The sequence below is a fragment of the Phalacrocorax aristotelis genome, chromosome Z (genome assembly GCF_949628215.1).
Source record: "Phalacrocorax aristotelis chromosome Z, bGulAri2.1, whole genome shotgun sequence".
NCBI classification, from domain to species: domain Eukaryota; kingdom Metazoa; phylum Chordata; class Aves; order Suliformes; family Phalacrocoracidae; genus Phalacrocorax; species Phalacrocorax aristotelis.
The window spans coordinates 14176693-14197323 of NC_134311.1; the positions used below are offsets into that span (position 1 = coordinate 14176693).

At 35.2% G+C, this 20631-nt stretch overlaps 1 protein-coding gene across 1 annotated transcript in view; it reads left to right on the forward strand.

Moving 5' to 3' along the window:
• AP3S1 (adaptor related protein complex 3 subunit sigma 1) overlaps positions 1-20375 on the forward strand; it is a 30548-nt gene extending 10173 nt beyond the window's left edge. Inside the window, exons 4-6 of the mRNA XM_075079070.1 lie at positions 5095-5166; positions 10421-10528; positions 19682-20375. Coding sequence (XP_074935171.1) covers positions 5095-5166; positions 10421-10528; positions 19682-19810 — 309 coding nt within the window. The 3' untranslated portion in view covers positions 19811-20375. The remainder of the gene's footprint in view (positions 1-5094; positions 5167-10420; positions 10529-19681) is intronic.
• The last annotated feature ends 256 nt before the right edge of the window (positions 20376-20631 follow it).

Consider the following 20631-nt stretch of genomic DNA (forward strand, 5'->3'; position numbering starts at 1 on the left):
GAACCATTTTCATACATCTTTGTTTACTGTAGTTCAAAGACAACACAGGTACGAGTAAGCCGTCTGGAGTTTGTTATGAATCATATATATACTGAATTGTTTAAATATGTAGTTATGTAGAGGGCCAGTTAATGATCTCAAGTAAATGAACTGGTGAAATGAACCTAGAACTCAGTCTAGCACTTAGAGTTTTTTGTCTTGTAAACTGAAAAAATCTATGGAAGATTAGATTACATATGGCAGTCTGCATTTTCAGCATAAAGCTTTTGTTGTAATATTTAAGACATTTCTGTGAAGGCCGCTTACATCACCATTAGGTCAGAGCTGTTTCACAGATAAGTCTTCTTTGCTCAAGCTTAATGAATGCACTGTATATGTTACAAATCATAGGCTCTGCCTCAGATTTTATACTGCGTTGAAACTAAATGTGTTTGAACACCTTAGGCAAATTCACACTGTTAATTTTTGTCCATTTTTAAAATTTAAATGCAAACACAAGATTCTGCTTATTGTTTTTGACTGATTGCATGGGAGATAGGTCAGCATCTGTGCTATGCTTAGTAGATTTTGCACTCTTTTGGATTCAGTGTAAATTATATCATCAGCTGTAGCTATTTCAGACCCTTCTTGTTAGCCTATGGAATGTAAGTTTATAGTGCATGGAAATAAAGAACATATGAAAATATAGCTGTAGACTGCCATGAGGAAAAATTGAGTGACATTTAAAGTGGTACCTATCCTCTGGACCAAAGAAGCATTTTTGAGGATTTTAGTCCATTGCTGTACTGCCAAGACATACTGACTCAGTATGTGGCTAAATCTGTGAGATCAGTCTTCCATGAAAAGTTTTGTATAGCCTTGAAAGATAGTGTTGCCAGTAAGATGCATATGGGAAATGCAGTGCAGTTCATGAAGGATGTTTTTTCTCAGTTGTTAAATCATCCTGACCAGAGATGCTTTTACGCTGATAAAATAAAAAAGGGAGAGGCCTATGACTGGGGTACCTATTTTGGTAGAAAAATCCCAAACTAGTTATCAGTTTACACTATTAGTTTATTTTAGAGTTGAGTAGAAAGTAAAGGGCAGGAATTAAGGACAAAAAGAATGTTTTTACCTAAAAAGTCTTATGGGTAATGTGTTGTCTGTTGGTAGGTCTACTTGAAAGACCTAACACACTTCTCTTTTGACTAATCAGCAGGGCTTGTACAGTCTTCCCCTTACACTGTGATCTTGGCATTCTCTGTATAATCTATGAGTAGTTTTAAAAAAATTATTGAAAGAAAACTGGGATGTCAGTGTAACTATGGGACTATGCAGCAGCTGCTCCAAGGATTTCCCAGTTAGAAAGGCTGTGGAAACACTGTAGTTGATTTCATATGCTTGCAATGATACGTGAACTATGACTTATTAAAGGTTCACATTAAAGCAAAAGAGAAACCAGTCTCATGTATGGAGAACTGGCTATATGGTCAGACTATTATGTTCTAAACTAGTTGGAGTCTCCAGTAGGCTCTGAACAGTCAAAAGCAGTGAAGGAGAGGACTCTCTGTGGGCAGATTGACTTAATTCTGTCTTAAGGTTTCCCATTGCTGTTTAGCCTAGGAAAAAGGACGGAATATTCTTGGTATGAATTATTCCTGTTGTTTTTACTTCTGTTTTTGCACCCGCTTTTGTTAGTATTTGACATTAGCATCAGATGCATTTAATTGATTAGGTGTTATGATTTTTCTGCTAGCCTTGTTATCTTCCCAATAGTAATGTATGTTTTATTCCTTTGTTGTCTTATTTGCCCAATTAAAAATGAGCCCTTCATGGTAAAGGTGGTGTTTTGTATTATGATGTATTGCTGAGTATAGGTTGCTTCTGGCTTGTACATATCCAATATCAATTTGGTATTTTGATTAATATTTATTTACTTCTCCAGATTAGTTTACTCTCCAGATGTGTATCTGGCTTTATTAAAGCATACTTACTACAAAAGAAAGGTGTGGGTTTTTCCCTTTTTTTCTATTTTTTTTTTTTTCTTTTTACTTGCATGGAGTTGTGCATGGGTTTTTCTTTGAACTGTAAAAGATTATGATTTAAAAAATGAAGCACAAGGGGGAGCTGGTAATTCATTGTGCATGCTTCCTTATTTTTCCGCTATTTGACTCATTTATGTTTCCTTTCCAGTAATATCACAAGGTGCATTTGAACTGATGTGTGTATGTGTGTCCCAAAACAATTGGTGTGTTTTCTCTTCTAGTTATTTTGATCTAAAAGTCTGCAGCATCTGAAGTAGTGCCTGAAGTACTTAAATTCTAGCACTGCTTGCCACAGTGTGCAATTTGTTTGACTTTCAAATAAAATTGTGATGAAAATGGCTCTAATTTTATTTACCATATTGATTATTTGAAGGTGTCTTAAAATATGTCAAGGAATGTAAGTGTGAAAAATCTGGTTTACCTAGTAGACCAAAGCTATTCAAAATAGATAAGTACCTTGTCAGTGCTGGTGTTACTCTGAGTGAACCCTCCATCATGAAAAGAAGATGGAGGAAGTGTCTGAAGTTTCCATGTGAAATTCTTAGCCGGTGAAAAATCTCTCTGAAGAATACTCAGTGCCAGCTAATTTCCCTTAGATTAAAAAATGTTTAGTGTGCGTTACTGGTCATGCATTGCAAGCAGAGATCTGTGAGTTCATTCAGTGTGTGGAGTTGTGACTATGGAATGGGTAAATGTTTAAAAGCAACTATTGTAAGTATGAATCAAGTGTTGTTACAGGAGAAGCCCTAGTTACTGGAAGAAGGTCAGAAAAATAAAACTTCTGTGTTGTTGATGTGTGGGCATACATACTGCTACTAAATACACATATCCGTGGGATTATTTTTTGAGGCTTTTTGAGTTTCTTTTGGTTTTAACATGTTCCTGTGTTTGCCAAGGAACTAGATGGATGTCAGAGTATGAAATTCATGTGCAAACTTGGGGACATACATGAGGAGTATTTTCTTTCAAAAATAGTGTGAAACAATTAGCTCTTGTAGCTAAAACCTTTGGATAAATGTTACGTTTACACTGTATTTCCAATCTTCTTCCTGCATATCAAATAGCACTGTCCTTGTAACCACATTCTGCTAAGGTACAAGGAAAGTAAGAGAACATCTGTGGTCATTTGTCTTGCTGTGCATAATTGTGAACTGTGTAGTTAGTTCTGCTTAGCATACAAGTTTTTTTGTTTGGTTGCATCCCTTTTTTATAGAAGACTTATTATCACAACAAATTAACAACTACTTGAAGAAAAAAAATGCTGCTTCACTTAGCTTCAGTATAATTTAACTTGTCAGTGAACGTTACTGTCTTGAGTCTGCCTGTGAAAATGCTCTGTATTCCAGGTTAAAGTTATGAATTGATAATTTGGTAATAAAGAATAATCCTTGTTCTGAATGCATGGAATGTCAGTTACGTGTAGTTTGACTTTAAAATGGAGGTTGATAATAGTAGTAATAGCAGCAGCAGAGTGTGATCCTGTTCTCTTTTATAGTGTAAGCAGGGTCTGAGACCACATATTGAGATGTAAAAGTAATCTTTCCTGATATACAAGGTGGACAACTAGAAATTGCTGATGTCAAGTAGACCTGTTTCACCAGGTCTGTAGACATAAGTATGTATCTGTAAAAGCAGGCCTTTTATCCACTTTATTTTTGTGAGCAGAATATGGCTTTTCATTCCTGTTTCTCCGGGCATAGTCACTTTGAAATCTGGTTCCTCTCAAAAGACTAAGATGGGATTAATAAACCATGTTGAAAAGATAGACAATCAAAACCAGGTGTTTAACTTCTTCCATATTGCTGCTTTAGGGTTTGAGTTTAGAATTGCAAGGGGAAAAAAATTGCATGCAGTGGCAACTTAAATAATATGAAGTGCATACTGTGACAGAACGGCTTTGAAACATACAAAACTGGGATGATTTCCCACAATTTGCAGCTTATTTACTAGTCATTAATAAATGATCTATAAATTCTTACAGAAATTGTTTTTAATTTTGGGGACCCTAAGCTCTCAAACTCAAGCATATATTTAGCTTAGAGATCTTGACACATCTCATCTAAGTCAGCAGGAGTTATCCCTTGCATAAAGGGAACTGTGCTTATACCTTTCTAAGTCTGGAGTCTTTGTCAGCACTCATGACAAGCACGTGGTGACTGGTATTCAGGAGCTTGGGAGTGCAAGTACAGTCATCTTTTCATTATCTTACCTAATTGCGGGCTAGGATGCTCTTAGTGTACTAAAACTTGCTAACATGACTACCAAGAAAACTGTTACAGAAGTAACCAGAGCACGATAACGTATAGTCTGTATCTGTCAGAGATCATCAATGGCAGAGTTTCAGCACCTGTTTGGATTTTTCTGCTTTGTGCACCTACATTCTAGATTCAGGGAGGGGTTATTTGCATTGGTAGAAACTGCTGGACTTTTATAAATTTGTGTGGTGGTATGCCTGACAGGATCAGCAAGTGTGGCATTAAGACAGCTACCTCTTTCCTTGGTCCGTCTTGAATTCAGCAGGTCTAAAACAGGTGAAAGCTGCTGTACTGTTGCTGGAGGATGTGATGCTGACAAACCTGCATGATGCTCATAGTTTGCACTGCACACGTGTCTCTGTGTGGCAAAGTTAACAGTAGCCTGGTTAACCAGGAGATGCCTAAGGTGTAGTAATTGTTAAAAGTAATAATAATAATGATGAAAAAACTTAGATGATTTTTGCTTAATATTAGGGTTCTAATGAAATGGGAAGGAATACTTTGAATCACAGCTGAAAAAATTATAGTATAGATGGTGTTACTGCTTTTTTCAAGGTGCAATTATTGTTTAAAACTGTGTGACTCTATTAGCAGAGTTATAACATTAACTGACTTGTGCATACAGTTTTGCCCTCTACAGATAACAATCTGTTGACATAATAATGTTAACCATGTAATTTCTGTAGATTCTTTTAATGCCTTAAAATCTGCCTGGTGTTTATTTTCTGTATTTGCTTCTGTTAAACCTCACATCTAATGGAACTACTGGGTTTCTGTTAAAGTGTGACGTCTGGCTTTTTTTTTTCTCTTTGCAGGTATTTGTGGAAACACTAGACAAATGTTTTGAAAATGTCTGTGAACTGGATTTAATTTTCCATGTAGACAAGGTACTGTGATGAGCTCCTGTAATATTTCTTGTCAAGTGAAATGTTTGGTTCGACTGTTACTTGGTATTGTACTGTGCAGTGATTCGACTTCTATTGTCAGTGAAATCTAGCCAGTTTCTATCAACATATTGTTTTTAAGACTTGAAAGCTATGGTGAGACATGTCTTTCTGGTGAAAAAGAAAATAATGTGGGAGATTTGCATAGTGTTGTTTCATGTATAATTGTCAAATTGGAGACGTGAATATTCTTAGAGTAGGACTTAGTTTCAGGAAATAATTTGTTCTCTTTTGTTTATGGTTAGGTGTCATATTACTCAGAACTGAAAGTGTTACAGGGTTTTCCAGTTAAGACTGGCAGTTGCCTTTCAAAATGCTGCGATTATGTAATTTAAATGCTGAGTGTATCTTTCTCAGACAGACATTATGTCTTTTTTCAAACATTGAGAAGCAATTTTGTTTGAATATTGCCAGCTATCAGAAACAAGTGTTTTATTTATTAATCTCGTTTTGAGAAATGCTAATACTATAGTAATCTTCCATTTGAAAGGGCATTGGAACCTCTTGGTGTACTACATAAAATGCTGAGAACTGAATATACAGAATTTATTCCTTCAGGTGCATTTTGTGCCTATTGCTTTCTGTGCAGTCACCTTTCCCCATCTGTGAATATCTTTTTGCATCGACAGAGAAAGACACAAAAGGAAAATAAGAAAAAAATCACTAAAAGTGGGCTATGAATAGTAACAAGTGGAGTATCTGAAATAATCTTTTGGAAATGACTCAGTTTGTTTCAAAATCAGGATGTTCTTTTGGATGAAACACTTGTACCTTGACCAGTCAGTGAAATGCAAATGACCTTGAGTAGGTGTTAGAACTGGTACTGTGCTCATGACAAGTCATTAGGATTTCTAGCCTGGCTGGGAAGTGTTGGCTCTTTCCAAAACGGCAGATTAAAGTACACAAGGATTTGTGAGTGGCTTATATATTGGCTTCTGAGCTTAAAGAACCTAAATACTGCAGTCCTTTTGTGGCAAGGAGTTTGATCTTTAGCTGCAGAATACTTCGGCATGGCTAATGGAGACATGGTAGTGTCGGGTTCATGGTCGGACCTGATCCTATTCATATATATGTGTGGGTGTGTGTGTGTGTGTATACAGACACTTTTGGTACAGTTAATGTTGTGGACATATGCATTACACTTAAATTGTCCCTAATTCTCTACATCTAGCTTTTTCCAGAAATTTGGATTTCCTGCCTATGATGGATAGAGCAAGTTTCTGCCTCTGAAGCATTTGTTTTTACCAGTGAGACGCTCTCCACATCATGAAGTACCATGTTTTTACAATAAGATCATAAGATAATTCAGTTATAGACCTCAGGAGGTGCCTGGTACAAGACGTTGCTCCCAGCAGGGTAGGCTGTGGGGTCAGACCAGGCTGCTCAGGGAGGGAGGGAGCCTGCACAGCCCCTGGGCCGCTGCTCGCCTGTCCTCCTGGGGAGAGGTTTCCTTACGGCCAGTCTCAGCCTCTCCTGTCCCTTGCCCTCATGTCATGCCCTGCTGAGAAGAGCCTGGCTCCCCAACAGCCCCTCGTACGCACTGCAGCTGCTGTTAGGTGCCCCCAGGTTCCCCCTTCTCCAAGCTGAACCAGCTCTGGCCCTCCAGCCTCTCTGCCCAGGACAAACGCGCTAGCCCCAACCATTTTGGTGGCCCTCTGCAGAACTCACTATTTATTGATGTCTTGTTGCACTTGTATGCCCCAAACTGGACACAGTGTTTTAGATGTAGTCTAATAGATCGTACGTACACTGTGTCAGTAGCACTCCAGAACCCAGAGGAAAAAATTAGCTTGGTTATGAGTGATGTTGACAGGACTGTAATTGCTTACCTTTACCTATTAGGGGGGAAAAGTAGCTATCAAAACTGGCATAATTTAATTACACTTCTTTTTAAATGCACCTTGAAATTTATTTCAGAGAAACCATAACGTGTGAAAATGTAATGAAATGCTCAATCTCTTCAGTCATTTTGGTGTAGGTTTCATATGGATTTCAGCCTGTTATCTTAGAGCTTTAGCATCTCAGTATTTCATCTCAGTAAGCTGTCAGAGATTACCTGAGAAAAGAGGCGCTTTTGTAAAAAAAAAATCACTAATTTTTATTTTATTTTGAAATAGAAATTAATAAACGATAAAGATCAAGACATGCTCTTTTATGTTCTTTTGTTCTGTCCTACGAGAGTTCTATGGCTTGTTCTGTGAAGTTCTCTGCTGAATAAGAGCAAAGTAAGCAGGAACTTGCTGAGATGTCATTTCTTGCTGCTTCAATCAGAAATATATATTCGTTATTCCTGTGCCTTAAAAGAAAGGCCAAGTTCTAGAACTTAGCAAAATTTTCAAGAATGTTAGGAGGAAATTGAATTAAATTCCTTTTCTTCTCCAGTCTGCAGGCTGGAATTTAGTCTCTCATGTACTTATCAGTGCAGTTTCAGGTGTCCTCCACAAATCAAAATATGTTCTTCAACAATGGAAGTATTCTTTTGACTTTAATAGTTTCTGAAATTTGGTCTGTTAGTTAAGATGAAATTACAGCTGGAATTTCTTCCTTAATATCACCAGCTCTGCCAAAAAGAGCAAAATGAGAAATACTCCTCTAAAATCTGGAGGTGATGACTGCAGTTGCTGTTTTGGAGCCAGGTGCATTTTTAAAAAGAAAATAAAATCCAAATCTATTACCTGCAGTAGCAAGTGATGGTATTTGCACTGTTATGCTGTATTTTTATTGAGAGATGGAAAAGAATCACTTCATAGTAAATATGCAGATTAGGTAAGACCAGCCAGAAAATTTTCCATTTGTGTAGGGAGATGTGAATTATTTGTTAGTCTTTCTATAAGTCTGTATAATTCCAATTCAGAAGCTAGAAAAAAAACATGAAACCCTAAATTTCATAGCATGTGAAAAATCCTTGCTTAATCTTGATAATCCTTGATAATTATTCTTGCTAATAATGATTATTCTTAATAATCAAGAATCCTTATTCTTGATAAAGTATAACCAAAATTGCCAGATAAATACTGTATTATGAAGACCTCTGTAGTTTTTATGTTTTGGTAATAGTCAGTCTTTCTATATTGTGAAGAGAATTCCACATGGCTTGAAAGTTGTGGAGTAGTCAAAAAGGCCAGATAAACCTGTGCAGAAGCTTAAAAACATCACTGATCTTGGAATTGAGTGTGATTGTGGTTGAAGCTACAAATCTGTCTATTTTTAAAACACATGTCTTGTACCATCTCCTCCCTAAGGAATTATCAAACCTAATACTGTGTTGATTGGCTTACTGATTCTATAACATCTTTAGCCAGGCCTTTTCAAAGTGAAAATCCTTATGACAATCACCATGGTAGAGATGTGTTGTCTTCTAAATGCCATTAGTGGTTATTGTTAACTTTTTGGTTAAGGAAAAAAAACATGCAATTTTTGTCTCCATTTTAGTATGCTTTTTGTATAATATTTTCCACATTAACATCTTTGATATTTTCTTTCTGACACTAACAACATCTTAAGTCAACTTTTTGCATCATCAACTTATATTATCATTTGAGTAAAACTGAGAATTGCCCGAAAAATCAGTATTTTTTCAGTTGATTCTGTTGAATACATTGTATCTTTCACCAAGGGTTTCTGAAATAATTCTCTGCAAATTTGTAACCAAATGCAAATTTATGAAAGTTATTTGGTTTTAGTATTTCAGGTAGCCCATATAATGTATTTACTAACTCCTATTTGTGTACACTATAAACTGTTTCCTTATGCTACGAGTGAAAATAAGGTTTCAGTAAAAAGAAGTAAATATTGGTGATATCTCTGAATACATGTGGATTGACAGGGTAAATACTGTTAGATTACCATGTTCTTATCTTCTTTCTAATTGTGATGCTAAAAAACTTTTAAGTTCACCTAATAACAGGCCAGGAGAATTAATTCTTTGGCACCACTTTTATATTATGCTTTTTAGCATGGTGTATTATGAGGGACTTATATATGACAGGAGTAAGAGAGTGGCTCAGTAAGGGTTGTTAATCTTTCTCATAAGTGATTCTTAAAGCTCCGCTCAGCAGCATTAGGCAGAGAGGAAGAGCTGTTTTCAGCCTCTCTAAACACATCCATTTTAAGTTTCTACTCAGATATACTAATGATTCATGAGGAAAACAATTCTTCAGTTTTGGTTTTGAGTTATGGCAGAAAACCAGGATGTGTGGTGGTTTTGATACACTAATTGCAACTCATCTTTAGAATTGTTTGATTTAGAGTTTTACTTCTGCCCTTGATCCACAGGGAAATTGCAAGAACATCCAAAATAATGGCAGAATTATGCTTTGAAGTGTCAGATGGTACAATGTGTTTATTTCAGAAAAGTAGTAAAATGTTCCTTGTCTTCAGAATTAAAATTGGATTAAGATATTATATATTACATATTAATTTAGGATTTTTACTAGAAAGTATGTGGAAGCATGCGTCTTTAAAAAAAAAAACCAAACAATTAGTCTTTAGGTAAAGTACAAACCCAGACTCTGAAGCAGAGATTTGTGAACCAGGGCTCACATCCCCAGATCAGTGTTGCAGGGAAGAGGGATGTTTAGACATACCCATTTCATTAATGTCCCTGGGGGGTTTATGTAGTTATTCAGTTTCAGTCATAGATGTCAATCTTAGTCCTAGATGCTGAAGAGACCTTGTTTATGGTGTAGCTCATGTATGGGTCAGCTCAGATATGCTAATTCTACTTTTAAGTCTAGTCTTGGTACTCATAGTGGATGAGTATCACTATGTCTCTCTTCCTTCATAGATGTAGCGCAAAGTAGTTTTTACACATCTGTTTGTGAGCAATTTGTTTGATCTTGTTGCACCTGCTCCTTAGAGGTGTTACTACTATTGATGCTATCTAGAACTCTTGTTCGTAGTCCTTGGACAGAAGACAGGTACTGAAAGAAAGATGAATGTGAAAGTTTATTCTAGCATTGATAAACAAAGTGGTATAGCTGATAAGTTTTGTAACAAAACTATGAGCAAAGATGATACTGGAGAAATGAACATCAAGTTATGAGCTTTGTTCCCAAATGGTTTTAAATAAATTGGTAGCATTAACTAAGTGACTTTCAGAATATATGTGTTCCTGAATTGAGGAATCTAGATATCGTCTGTCCAGATGGGTGTAGGACATTTTACATTTTCAGATTTTCTTTTGGTCTTTTTTTAGGTCCATAATATATTGGCCGAAATGGTCATGGGTGGAATGGTTTTGGAGACCAACATGAATGAAATTGTCACTCAGATTGATGCTCAAAATAAACTGGAGAAATCTGAGGTAAGAGTGACACACTGTGTAGCTTCTAAACTAAAAACATGGTTATAGTAAATGCATGCTGTATGATGCTGTGTGTCCTTCAGTAGCAAACTATATACAGCTGCTTGCTTATAGTGCTAAAAACGAGATAGTGCATCATTAGCTTAGGATGTTGTACCCTTCGTCATAAGTAATAATTGCTTAGAGTTGCTGCTGATTAGTTTTTGTTATATGTATCTCATAGCATTGTGGCTATTGCTGTTGAGATACTTCTGTAGTTTTCCAAGTTTCTCCTGTCTACTGGTATGTCTCTAGGACTTGACATAAATGGCAGGATGTTTAGGGTCATAATAATACTGCAACACAAAATAATAAATTGGACTGAAATAGACTAGAAGGAATTTAAAGCCTTAGTTTAGACCCTTTAACATAAATAAATATTCTGCCGTTTTGGTAAACTGAACATTTGGTCTTCAGCTGAGTAGATTTGAGTGACAGAATGATATTCTGTATATACCTGTAATGGTCTGAGCAAGGGATACTCGTGTAAGTTCTGGGAATCCCTTTTCAATTCAACAATTGTTGAATTTGTGTTTAGGAAAGAAACTTAGACTAAGGATTTTAGAATTGCTTTAGCTATGACACAGAATATTACTGTTCTTTTAACATCACCAGACATGCCTTGTAAGCCAAAATACTACTACTACATCTTAGCTAAGTCCGTGATTGATTCTTACTGATGGGAGTAACTCCACAGAAGAACACGTCATCTGATTTTCAAAGTATAATATTCAAAATTCTAAACAAACCTTTGCTTGAATTGGGAACTGTTTCTAAAGTTAAACTCAGCTGAGTAGATTGAAATATTGCAGGTGGCATAAATATGAACTAAATGACATTGTAGAAGACCCAGAGAACTTCCTAGTTTTAACTTAAGTGCAACAAAACCAGAAATTAATTCTTCAGTTTTTTTGTGGTACAATGTATACTGTTCTCCTAATTCTGCAGTCTCACACTGCACCACCTCAAGTCTTTTAATATATTTAACAGTTTTGCACAACTTCCAAACTTTATCCAAAAAAGGCACTACCTAGGAAAAAGCTAGGTATGATATGATATAGCGCATAGCAATTCACATCCAGAAGGATTGTATTGTAGATTATGAAGGTGTCCAAAATGTTAATTTTAACATTTTTATCAAACTCAGAAAGGGCCATTGATCACAGAGATGAATATTTGGAATTATAATTTTTAAAATAATTTCTCTATACATTTTTTTTTATTTGATGGAAAAGTAACAGTGTCCCAAAAGCTGAACTTACTGAACAGCTGCGTTCTATGATGTATTATACGCGTATCTGTTTTACCTAAAAGCATTTAATTAAAGTATTTATTCTTAATTATGTTAATTTTGTTACCAAATCAACTGTAGACCAGTCTCTGACTAGTCATCCATTCAGTGCAGCCAGCTGCAATACTTGCTGTTTTCCATTATTCATCAATAAGTCATTCTTTCTTTTAAGATGCTTTTAGTATAAAAATAGGTGGTAGAAGATTAAAAAAACATGTAGAGCTTAGAGCATATGCAAGGCAAATAGCAACTTGTTCCTTTATATTCAGCAATGAATTATAGAAGGTAAAGAAGTAGCAGTGGTAAATTAAAACACTTGGTGACTGGGATGGAGTAGAACATTTCACAGTCTGCTCACCACAAATGCATTTTTTTTGTTAGTTCAGTGACTGTTTCTTTTCAAATCTAACAGTTACTGTAATGCTGAGATATTTCACAATACCTGGTAACTATTTCTTCAGATCATTAATCATTTGTTTCATGTATATCCACAGAAATTTCCTGATTGCTATTTCTTTTCCTTTGTCTTTTTGATCAAGGTTGTAAATCTTTCAAAATGTCTTTCCTGAACATGTATTTTCAAGATACAAGCAAATCCAGTTCATGTAAATCAAGATCAGTAATAACTTAATATTTTTGAATGCTGGTCACTAAGAAATCAAAACTAGTGGATCTTCATAGCTTTCCATAATTAAAAAAAATTTAGAAATCATTATTGATATAGTCTGTAGTTCATAGGACTGCCACCTATAACTCAGCCCTCTTGCTTTAGTCTGTGTGGCTTGTTAGACCTCTGTCATAGTTTTTGCATCCACAAAATAGCTGCTTTAAGGTTAAATTGTCTTGTCTTTTATAGCTGAAATGATGAAGCTAATAAAGTTGTAACTGAGCTACATTTTCAGAAATATTTTAAATTGTACTGTGTGCACCTGGCTTCCCTTAATATACAAAATTTAGCTATTTGACATCAGGTATTTTTTAGTTATGTGTTAGCTTTCTGAACAGGCTTTCAGTTAGGATTTAGTGAAGAAGATCAAATGTATGTATTAAATTCACAAATATTTGAGCAAAGTTATAAACTCGAAGAATTTTTAATGGTTTCAATAGAGATTAATTATTTAAACCACTATAAGGGAGTCCCTAGCTTTGATTTCTGATTCAGCTCTTATGTTGCTTGGATGGGCTACAAAGGAAATTCTATTTCTACCCTGAGAAATGTTGTCTTAACTGCATTTCCCTACCTTTCAGTTTAGTGCTTATCTGTGAATGGATTTCTGGTCAATCCTCCTAAAGCCAGAGGATCATTGTAATTAACGGAGGGAACTTTTGGGAGAGGGGTCATTGGGATTTTATCCAGAGCCTTTGGAAGTACCGTAGGTAAACCTGGGCTACCTGTGCTCTATTTGGAGTGTTCAACTGCGTGTGATTTAGAATTTAAGTTGGACCTCATTTTTTCCGAACCTCCTGATCTGTTCTAGCTCTTTCCATTCTTCTCTCTTACAGACCTTTATCTTTCAGTCTCCCAGACAGGACAGGTAGACAAAGGTATTGCTGACTTTTAGAAAAAATGTACTTTTAACAAAAAGGGAAAGCAAAATGATGTCAAAGGCATTAAATTACGTAGGCCAGACTCAAAAATTATGTGTAAAAATACCCATACTAGTCCTTGTAGCCTACTTTTTGTGCTAGTTTCTTCTTGTAGTTCCCTCATCTTTTTATTGGCTATAGTGTATTTTACTAGCTTTCCATTGACATCATATTTTTTATTTTATTTCTCTTCCTGCATTTTAGAATTTAACTTTTCTTTGTATCATTGTTTAAGAAACAAAGGAGTATGAACTTGTATGAATATTAACAAAAATATGCAACATTAATCTGAATAAAAATTGAACGCACAGATAACAAAATACAATGTGATGATGTATCAGAAATAGCTTCCTTATTGGGAGAATTTTGTACCTGATAATCTAAAATAGGTAATATGAACTCTTCACCATTTAGTATTTCCAAATGAAAACAAAGAACTTTTACCTTCTTTCAGAGAGAAGTTTCAGAACGTGTTTCAGGTGAACAAAGCTTTTAAAACCCAACCAACCAACCAAAAAAACCAAAATACCAAAAGCAACAAACCAACAAACTCAAATAGTTTTATATACACAGAATGAAATCATCACTGCAATTTGTAAAGATGATGTAAAAACACCAATGTTGATCTTTCAACCTTAAGTATATCAAACATAAAATGAGCAGGGCTGTCAGTATGTACTTGACTTCAGATGTACATTTGCTGCCCTTGCAATCTGAATCACTGGATTTTGCTTTAAGATATATTGGTAACTGCAGTCACTGAACATTAATATTAACAGGAAACTTAAAAAGGAGGAGTCAAATGTATGTTGGAAGTTCAGTTTATGGTCATTGTTCCCGTCATTTGCTGTTCGAAACATTTAGTTCAGCTCAACAGTTGGAATGTCAGTCAATGTCAATTGCAGTACTTCAAAATTCATTTCCACTCATTTTAAGTATCTGTGTATTCAAGCTGCAGGTATTTTAAATAGCTGGAATCTTAAGCAGATGAAGTTTATTTAATTTATGAATAGCTTTACTTTTTACATGATCTTTCTGGGATAAAGTATTGTAATACGTTTAAGATTTAAGAAATATAATTCTGTAATTTGATTTAGTAGCCTGAAGTTGTAAAGCGTTACCTAAAAATATTTTTTGGGTAGTATGAAACATTTTACCTAAATTTGAAGTATGCTATAGCACACAAAGAAAATCAAGCAAATGACCTTCCTCTGCCTAATATGTCAACACTTTTAACATCTAATCTATATTTCACTGGAAAAATAGGGAGCTTGATTTCAGGTTTGTTTAGTTTGTGGTTTGTTTTTTTTTGTTGTTGTTTTTTTCAATTTCTGCAAAGCTACTTTTCTTTTTCTCTGTTCTGCTCACACATATTCTGTTTTTATTTTTGGGTCTGGCAATGAAAAACAAACAAATAATTAATCATTCCCATCCATTATTCTCTTTGTGATTCAAGTGCTTAAAATTTCTAAGAGTATGTCTTAAGTCTCCTTATCTGTTTGGCCTCATTTTGATATACTTGCAGACTTCATTTTGTTTTTTCTCTAATTATGTTCATTTATTTAACTTCATAAGCAGGGGACATGATCATTCCTTTATATTATGTATTGCATCCTTTCATGATTTCATAACCCTGCTGCTTTGAGGTCATACTTGTTCTGGAAAGAAGCATTGGTATGAAATACCAGCAGCAGAGAGGTCCTGGTACCTCCAAAATATCTTGAAAAGGGTGGCTTATTTTGTGAAGCATTAGCCTTCATTATTTTGTTTTCCAGTAGGCTGTATGTTTTTATATGTTTATTTGAGTGAGCTAGCTAGCTCTGTGTAGAGTTGTTTGGGACGGTGGTTTGAATATTTTTTTTCTAGTTGATTATGCATATTAACTGCATTTATGATGTACAGTACTTTTTCCCAAATGATCTGAATTTCTTTTTAAAGAGTAAACCAATGTTTCCTGGATCACTTTCTTATAAAGTTATCAGTGGGGCATTATGAGAAAGGATGATGATAGGAAAGAGGAATTGTTTCCTATAGTGATAACTAATGAAATAAGTAAACTAGCAACAGCTCATGTTTCTCACTTGATAGATTGGGACAAGTAGAATAAAAGTACTGTTATTAAATGTGTGTATTTCAATCTTTAAAATAGCATTATTGTTTTGCATATGCATTTGCATTGCTTTTTCACTCTAAAAGTATATGAACATGTTTTCAAACATTTTTTGTAGTAACAGAACCTAAAACTTTTAGTATACAGTGTTTCAGCATTAAGGTACACCTTCAATAACAAACAAAATTGAAAATACAAAGCAGCTGTGGCAAGAATATGGTGTATTGGCTTATTGTAATCCAGCTGTATGCAATTTGTACTGTATTTCTGAAATTTCATTAATATGTCTTAAGAAGTTTAATTTTCACTTGCTTAAGTAATTTTCTCGCTGTGACAGACAATTCATCATGCACTGCATGTTTAAGGCTTGCTACATGTTTTGTTTGGTTTTTTTTTTCAAGTGGAAGTTTTTTCTTGGCACCTCAACAATTTACCTGCTGAATTATTTTATTAAAAAAAGCAGTTGAAACTTGTCCAGTTCAATGTTACAGTGATGGCTCTTTTAATCAGGTACCTCTATAAACTCCTTAAAAGCACACTGGGCTGGAAGTACTTCTTGTAGTACCTTCGTTTTTGTAAATACAGTTCACTTTCCTTAAAAGAAATCATAAATAAATGGAAGGACTGCATACTAGTTTGCTGTTTGACATGCTAAAAAGGAATGTTAAGGTATTAGGATATAATAGCATTTGAAATAATGTATTAGTTATCCAGTTTGGGTGTTTAAGTACTATTCAGTCATTTTGTCCATTAGACAGTTTTTATGAACTGTGTGCTCTCTCTTAGAAATACCGTATGACTGTATTGTGCTTGATAGGGTTGGCATTAATTGTGATAAATAGTATTCTCCCATGCATATTATATATATATTGAATTACAAACCCACTTAAAATAGAGAATGACAGGAGAAGAGAATGTTAGTTTGAAAATCTCTACTCCAGCATATGATAGTGAAAGACAATCTCACAGGCAAAAAAGAGGCAATCTGAAATTCATAGTACTTTTGTCAGGGATCTTTGCTGATCCTGATCCAGAATGGTCCTCATTAAATGTGACTGTTGGAAGTTGTGACTGTACAGGGGGGTGGAAGGGCAATGGTCATGTCAACTGTGGTATTTTAAATAATTCTCAATTGTGTCTCCATTGTATCCTATGCCATTGGGGCGGGAGGCAGGGACTGTAAGTCTGTGTAAAGAGGATAGCTGCAGGTAGGTAAAAATAATGACCAGTTATACTAAAACTTCTATTTGTCCATTAAGAATAATTAACTTTCATTAAATTAGGGTAAGGAATCTCCATCCTAGTCACCTAGAAGGCATCTCTCTTTTGAGCTGCCAGCCATGCCTGTTTGTGTGGACCATGTCCATCACTTATGATACTCTTCTGGTTTCCCATTGTTTCAGTTACAAATTGTATAATTCATTGCTTTTGTTACTACTTTATTAGTATTTTCATCTTCTCTATGGAAAACAGTTTACATTGCCCCACTTTTGGTTTTACTTCAAGAATTTTTCTCCAGTTACTGAATAAAGAATTTAAAGGATAGAACCAAATAAAAAGGAAATGCATTATTTTTTTTATTTGATATAACTTCCTGGTAGGAGCCTCTTGATTTCAAATTAGTATTTCCAAGTTCACAAATACAAAAGCACAGTGTTGAGCTTCATATCTTCTGCACTGTTTTTTAAATAAATAGCAAGAAATTGCAGTGTCTAATACTGCTCCTTTAAGATATTGAAGATTCAGGGGTGCAGATTTTGGATACTTGCATTTCTTAATGCTCCTAGTGTTAGGTCCAGATTTTCCCCTTCAGAAAGGTATTGCAACTGAAACAGCCTTTGAAGTGAATAACCTGATAGACTTGGTGATGTTAAGGGAAACCAAGGAAAAAGATGCTTTGAACATACTTTTATTGCGTGCCTTTTTAGTTTTACTTAGTCTGTACTTCTGAGACCTGATAATTTGGATTATGTCAGGGCCAAAGTAAGAGCAAATTATTTGGTTGCATTAGAGATTTGGATTTCCTGAACTTTCTGCTCTACCCCTACATGCCTTTCCCAACTTTGGCATGTCTCATGTATGAGTGTTTGGCAGGGGGTATGTTATAACAGATGACTCATGGCTTTCTGGTCTCTGTTCCTGGTACTGGGAATTCTTCTGTGACTAAAATCTAGGGATTTATGATGCTTTAGCTTTTCCACATAGTACGAAAGTGTTAGTTCAAAATTGGAAACTTTAATTGGTTTTGAGTATGTGTTATGTTTTTGAAGGGAGAAGGAGACGGTAGGATTGTAAGTGGAAACGTTATGTTAATTTGATGTTACGTTTATTTCTTGTAAGAGAGTAGTAAAATAGAGGAAATATTTTTTTGGACAGCCTTCAAAAAGTAGAGTTGTTTTCTGAGGAGTATATGGGGTGTCTGTCTCCTTTTGAGCAACAGTATAGGAGGACACAATGGAAGTCAGGTGTATTCCTCAGTACCCTGTAATTGCAATGAATTTTGGTGAAAATCAAGAATCTGAACAGGTTATACTTTGAGCAGTGGTCACCTACCAACACAATTTAATAATCAAATATGAGACAAACTTTTCCAGAAGTTTTTCATCTTTTGTTGTGCTGTATTTCTTGCTCAGAAATATTTTCTCTGCAAATGCACTGGTTTCTTCAGTCTTTAACACTCTTACCATGAAAGACTGTCCGTTTCTACAGGTTTAGCCATGTTTAACCAGTTCTTAGCATGTTGCTTTGTTTCTTGTGGATTGCTCCTTTATACTGGGCCTGCAAGATGCCATGCTACAAAACTGTAGTAGTTCTGAAAATCACGTTGTGGTTTTTATTAGTTTCGAATATTTTTAATCCTCCTTCTAAACCTTCAAAATAAACAGTTAATTTTTTTACATAGTCACAGAATTTTAAATATGATGGCTTTTTCTGCAAATAAGAGTTCTGTTTTTAAAATCTTCCAGGCTTCCCCCCCCCCCCCCCAGCAAGAACAAAAACGATCATTACACTTTTGTGGCAAGCCTGAAGTAAAACCACACAACTGATTCTAAATACACATAGAGAACCTGAACTTCAGGCAAACAGGTGTTTGTCTGGAGAAATGTTTCCATACTTAAAATAAATAGTACCTTTTCTACACAGCATCAAATACAGTAACAACTTAATTATTGGCCTTCTTCTAATAGTCCTTAAAATAACAGGGTTTTGAAGGGGTTCTTCAGAAGTGATAGGGAAAGGTCATTTTCTGTATGTCTTCAGACCTCTAAGCTGTAAACGATCTCAGTAATATACCCTAGTGTAAAAACTTGGCAGTTATCTGAAAGGCAGAACTGAATGGAAGTCAGTAATGAAGGTACTTCTATATTTTAAAACTTGCATGTTTATACAGAAAGGCTCTGGCTTTAAATGAAAGAGACTACATACAGTACCAGACTTTAATACAAAATAGGTATTTTGATGTTTAATTTGGCATAACCAGGATATTATTTATTGTTTCAGTGTGCCTGTGGGCTGCAGATATGTTAGCATATAATTAGATACTGTGGGACAACAGATGACTCCAGCTTCTATAGACGATCTCTCTGCATGCTCTTTATTACCCACAAATGCAAGGTCTTTATCCTTTTCATTTTAGGTTAAGCCACCTTGAAATACTTTATATATATATTCATTTAGATATGGTTCAACCAACATTCAGTAGCTTGTTACTCTGAGGTTACATACTCTGAACCTGTAACCAGTGTTAGTCAGCTGTGAACTATGTGAACTTTTAGAATAGGCCAGAGGCAAAGGGAGCACATTGGACTTCAGATACTTCAGGATTGTCTGTTCTATAACCTACGCATTATGCAAGCTTGGATAAGCCTCCTATTCCTTCCCACATACTTTTCCATCAAGTTGACATTACATGTTTTACCATATAAAAAGGAATGTGTGAACTGTTTTCTCTTTCTGGTTTAATATTTCCAAATAACCCATTTCATTCCAAACACAACTATCATCTGGTCCTTCTAATTGTGTAACCATGGAAATACTTGAAAAGTTAGTTGTCTGTGTATATTGCTAGTGAATCTTCTTGTGACCAGCTTTGCCTGACTTGCGTTTTTCCTCACTTTATACACAGGCTGGTTTAGCAGGAGCTCCAGCCCGGGCTGTTTCAGCTGTAAAGAATATGAATCTGCCAGAGATCCCAAGAAATATTAATATTGGTGACATCAGTATAAAAGTGCCAAACCTGCCCTCTTTTAAATAACATGGCTACTCCAGGTAATACCAAGGAAGAAATGTAATAGAGATTTACCACGTAATTGTTTACTAAATAAACGATATGTCTAACTTTTACTATTTGGATAAAACTCAAAGTATTGTATAGACATAATTTGAAAAATCAGTTTGTGGAGTTGAATGTTGCTTTTTGTTTTGTTTGTGAAATTAAAGGAAATGGGTAGTTACCATGTGATTTCTGAATTACATTCCTATGCCCTTGTAAGGCATATCGCTATGTCTAGGCTGCTGCAGTGTTTTGGGAAAGTATTTGAGATGTTCTTTACTTTGTATAACCTATAATACTGAGAGGGTTTTTTTGTGTATTCTCTAAGGTCTGTAAGTAGTGCATTCCTTAACTACTTCTGCTGTTTGTCGCAATTATTTAAGACTTAAGTGCAAACGTTGCATGAAACATTAAACTCTTGTTTAAATAAAATAGTAACGATCTGGACTTCTAAACACCTGTTTGTCTGAAATCTCTTTGCAATAAATCATGTTATTTCCCATTCATGGAACCAATTGACTAAATATAAATCCTGTTGTAGCAAGCATTAATGTTGTAGTTTCATTTCTGAGAAATTACACGGGGGTATTGTGTTGAACGTATTGGCTCTACATTTCTCACAAAAATTGTTCATTATTATTCGGAAGGAAGAACTGCCTTTACTGAAGATGCAATGACTTCTGTTTACATATAAATATTGAGGAGATACACAATCTGATAGACCTTCCCTGACAGTCTGACTTTGTTTTGGGAAAAAGGGTCTCTGCAGTTGCTGTGTGTGTTATGAGAAGTACAGAATGGGA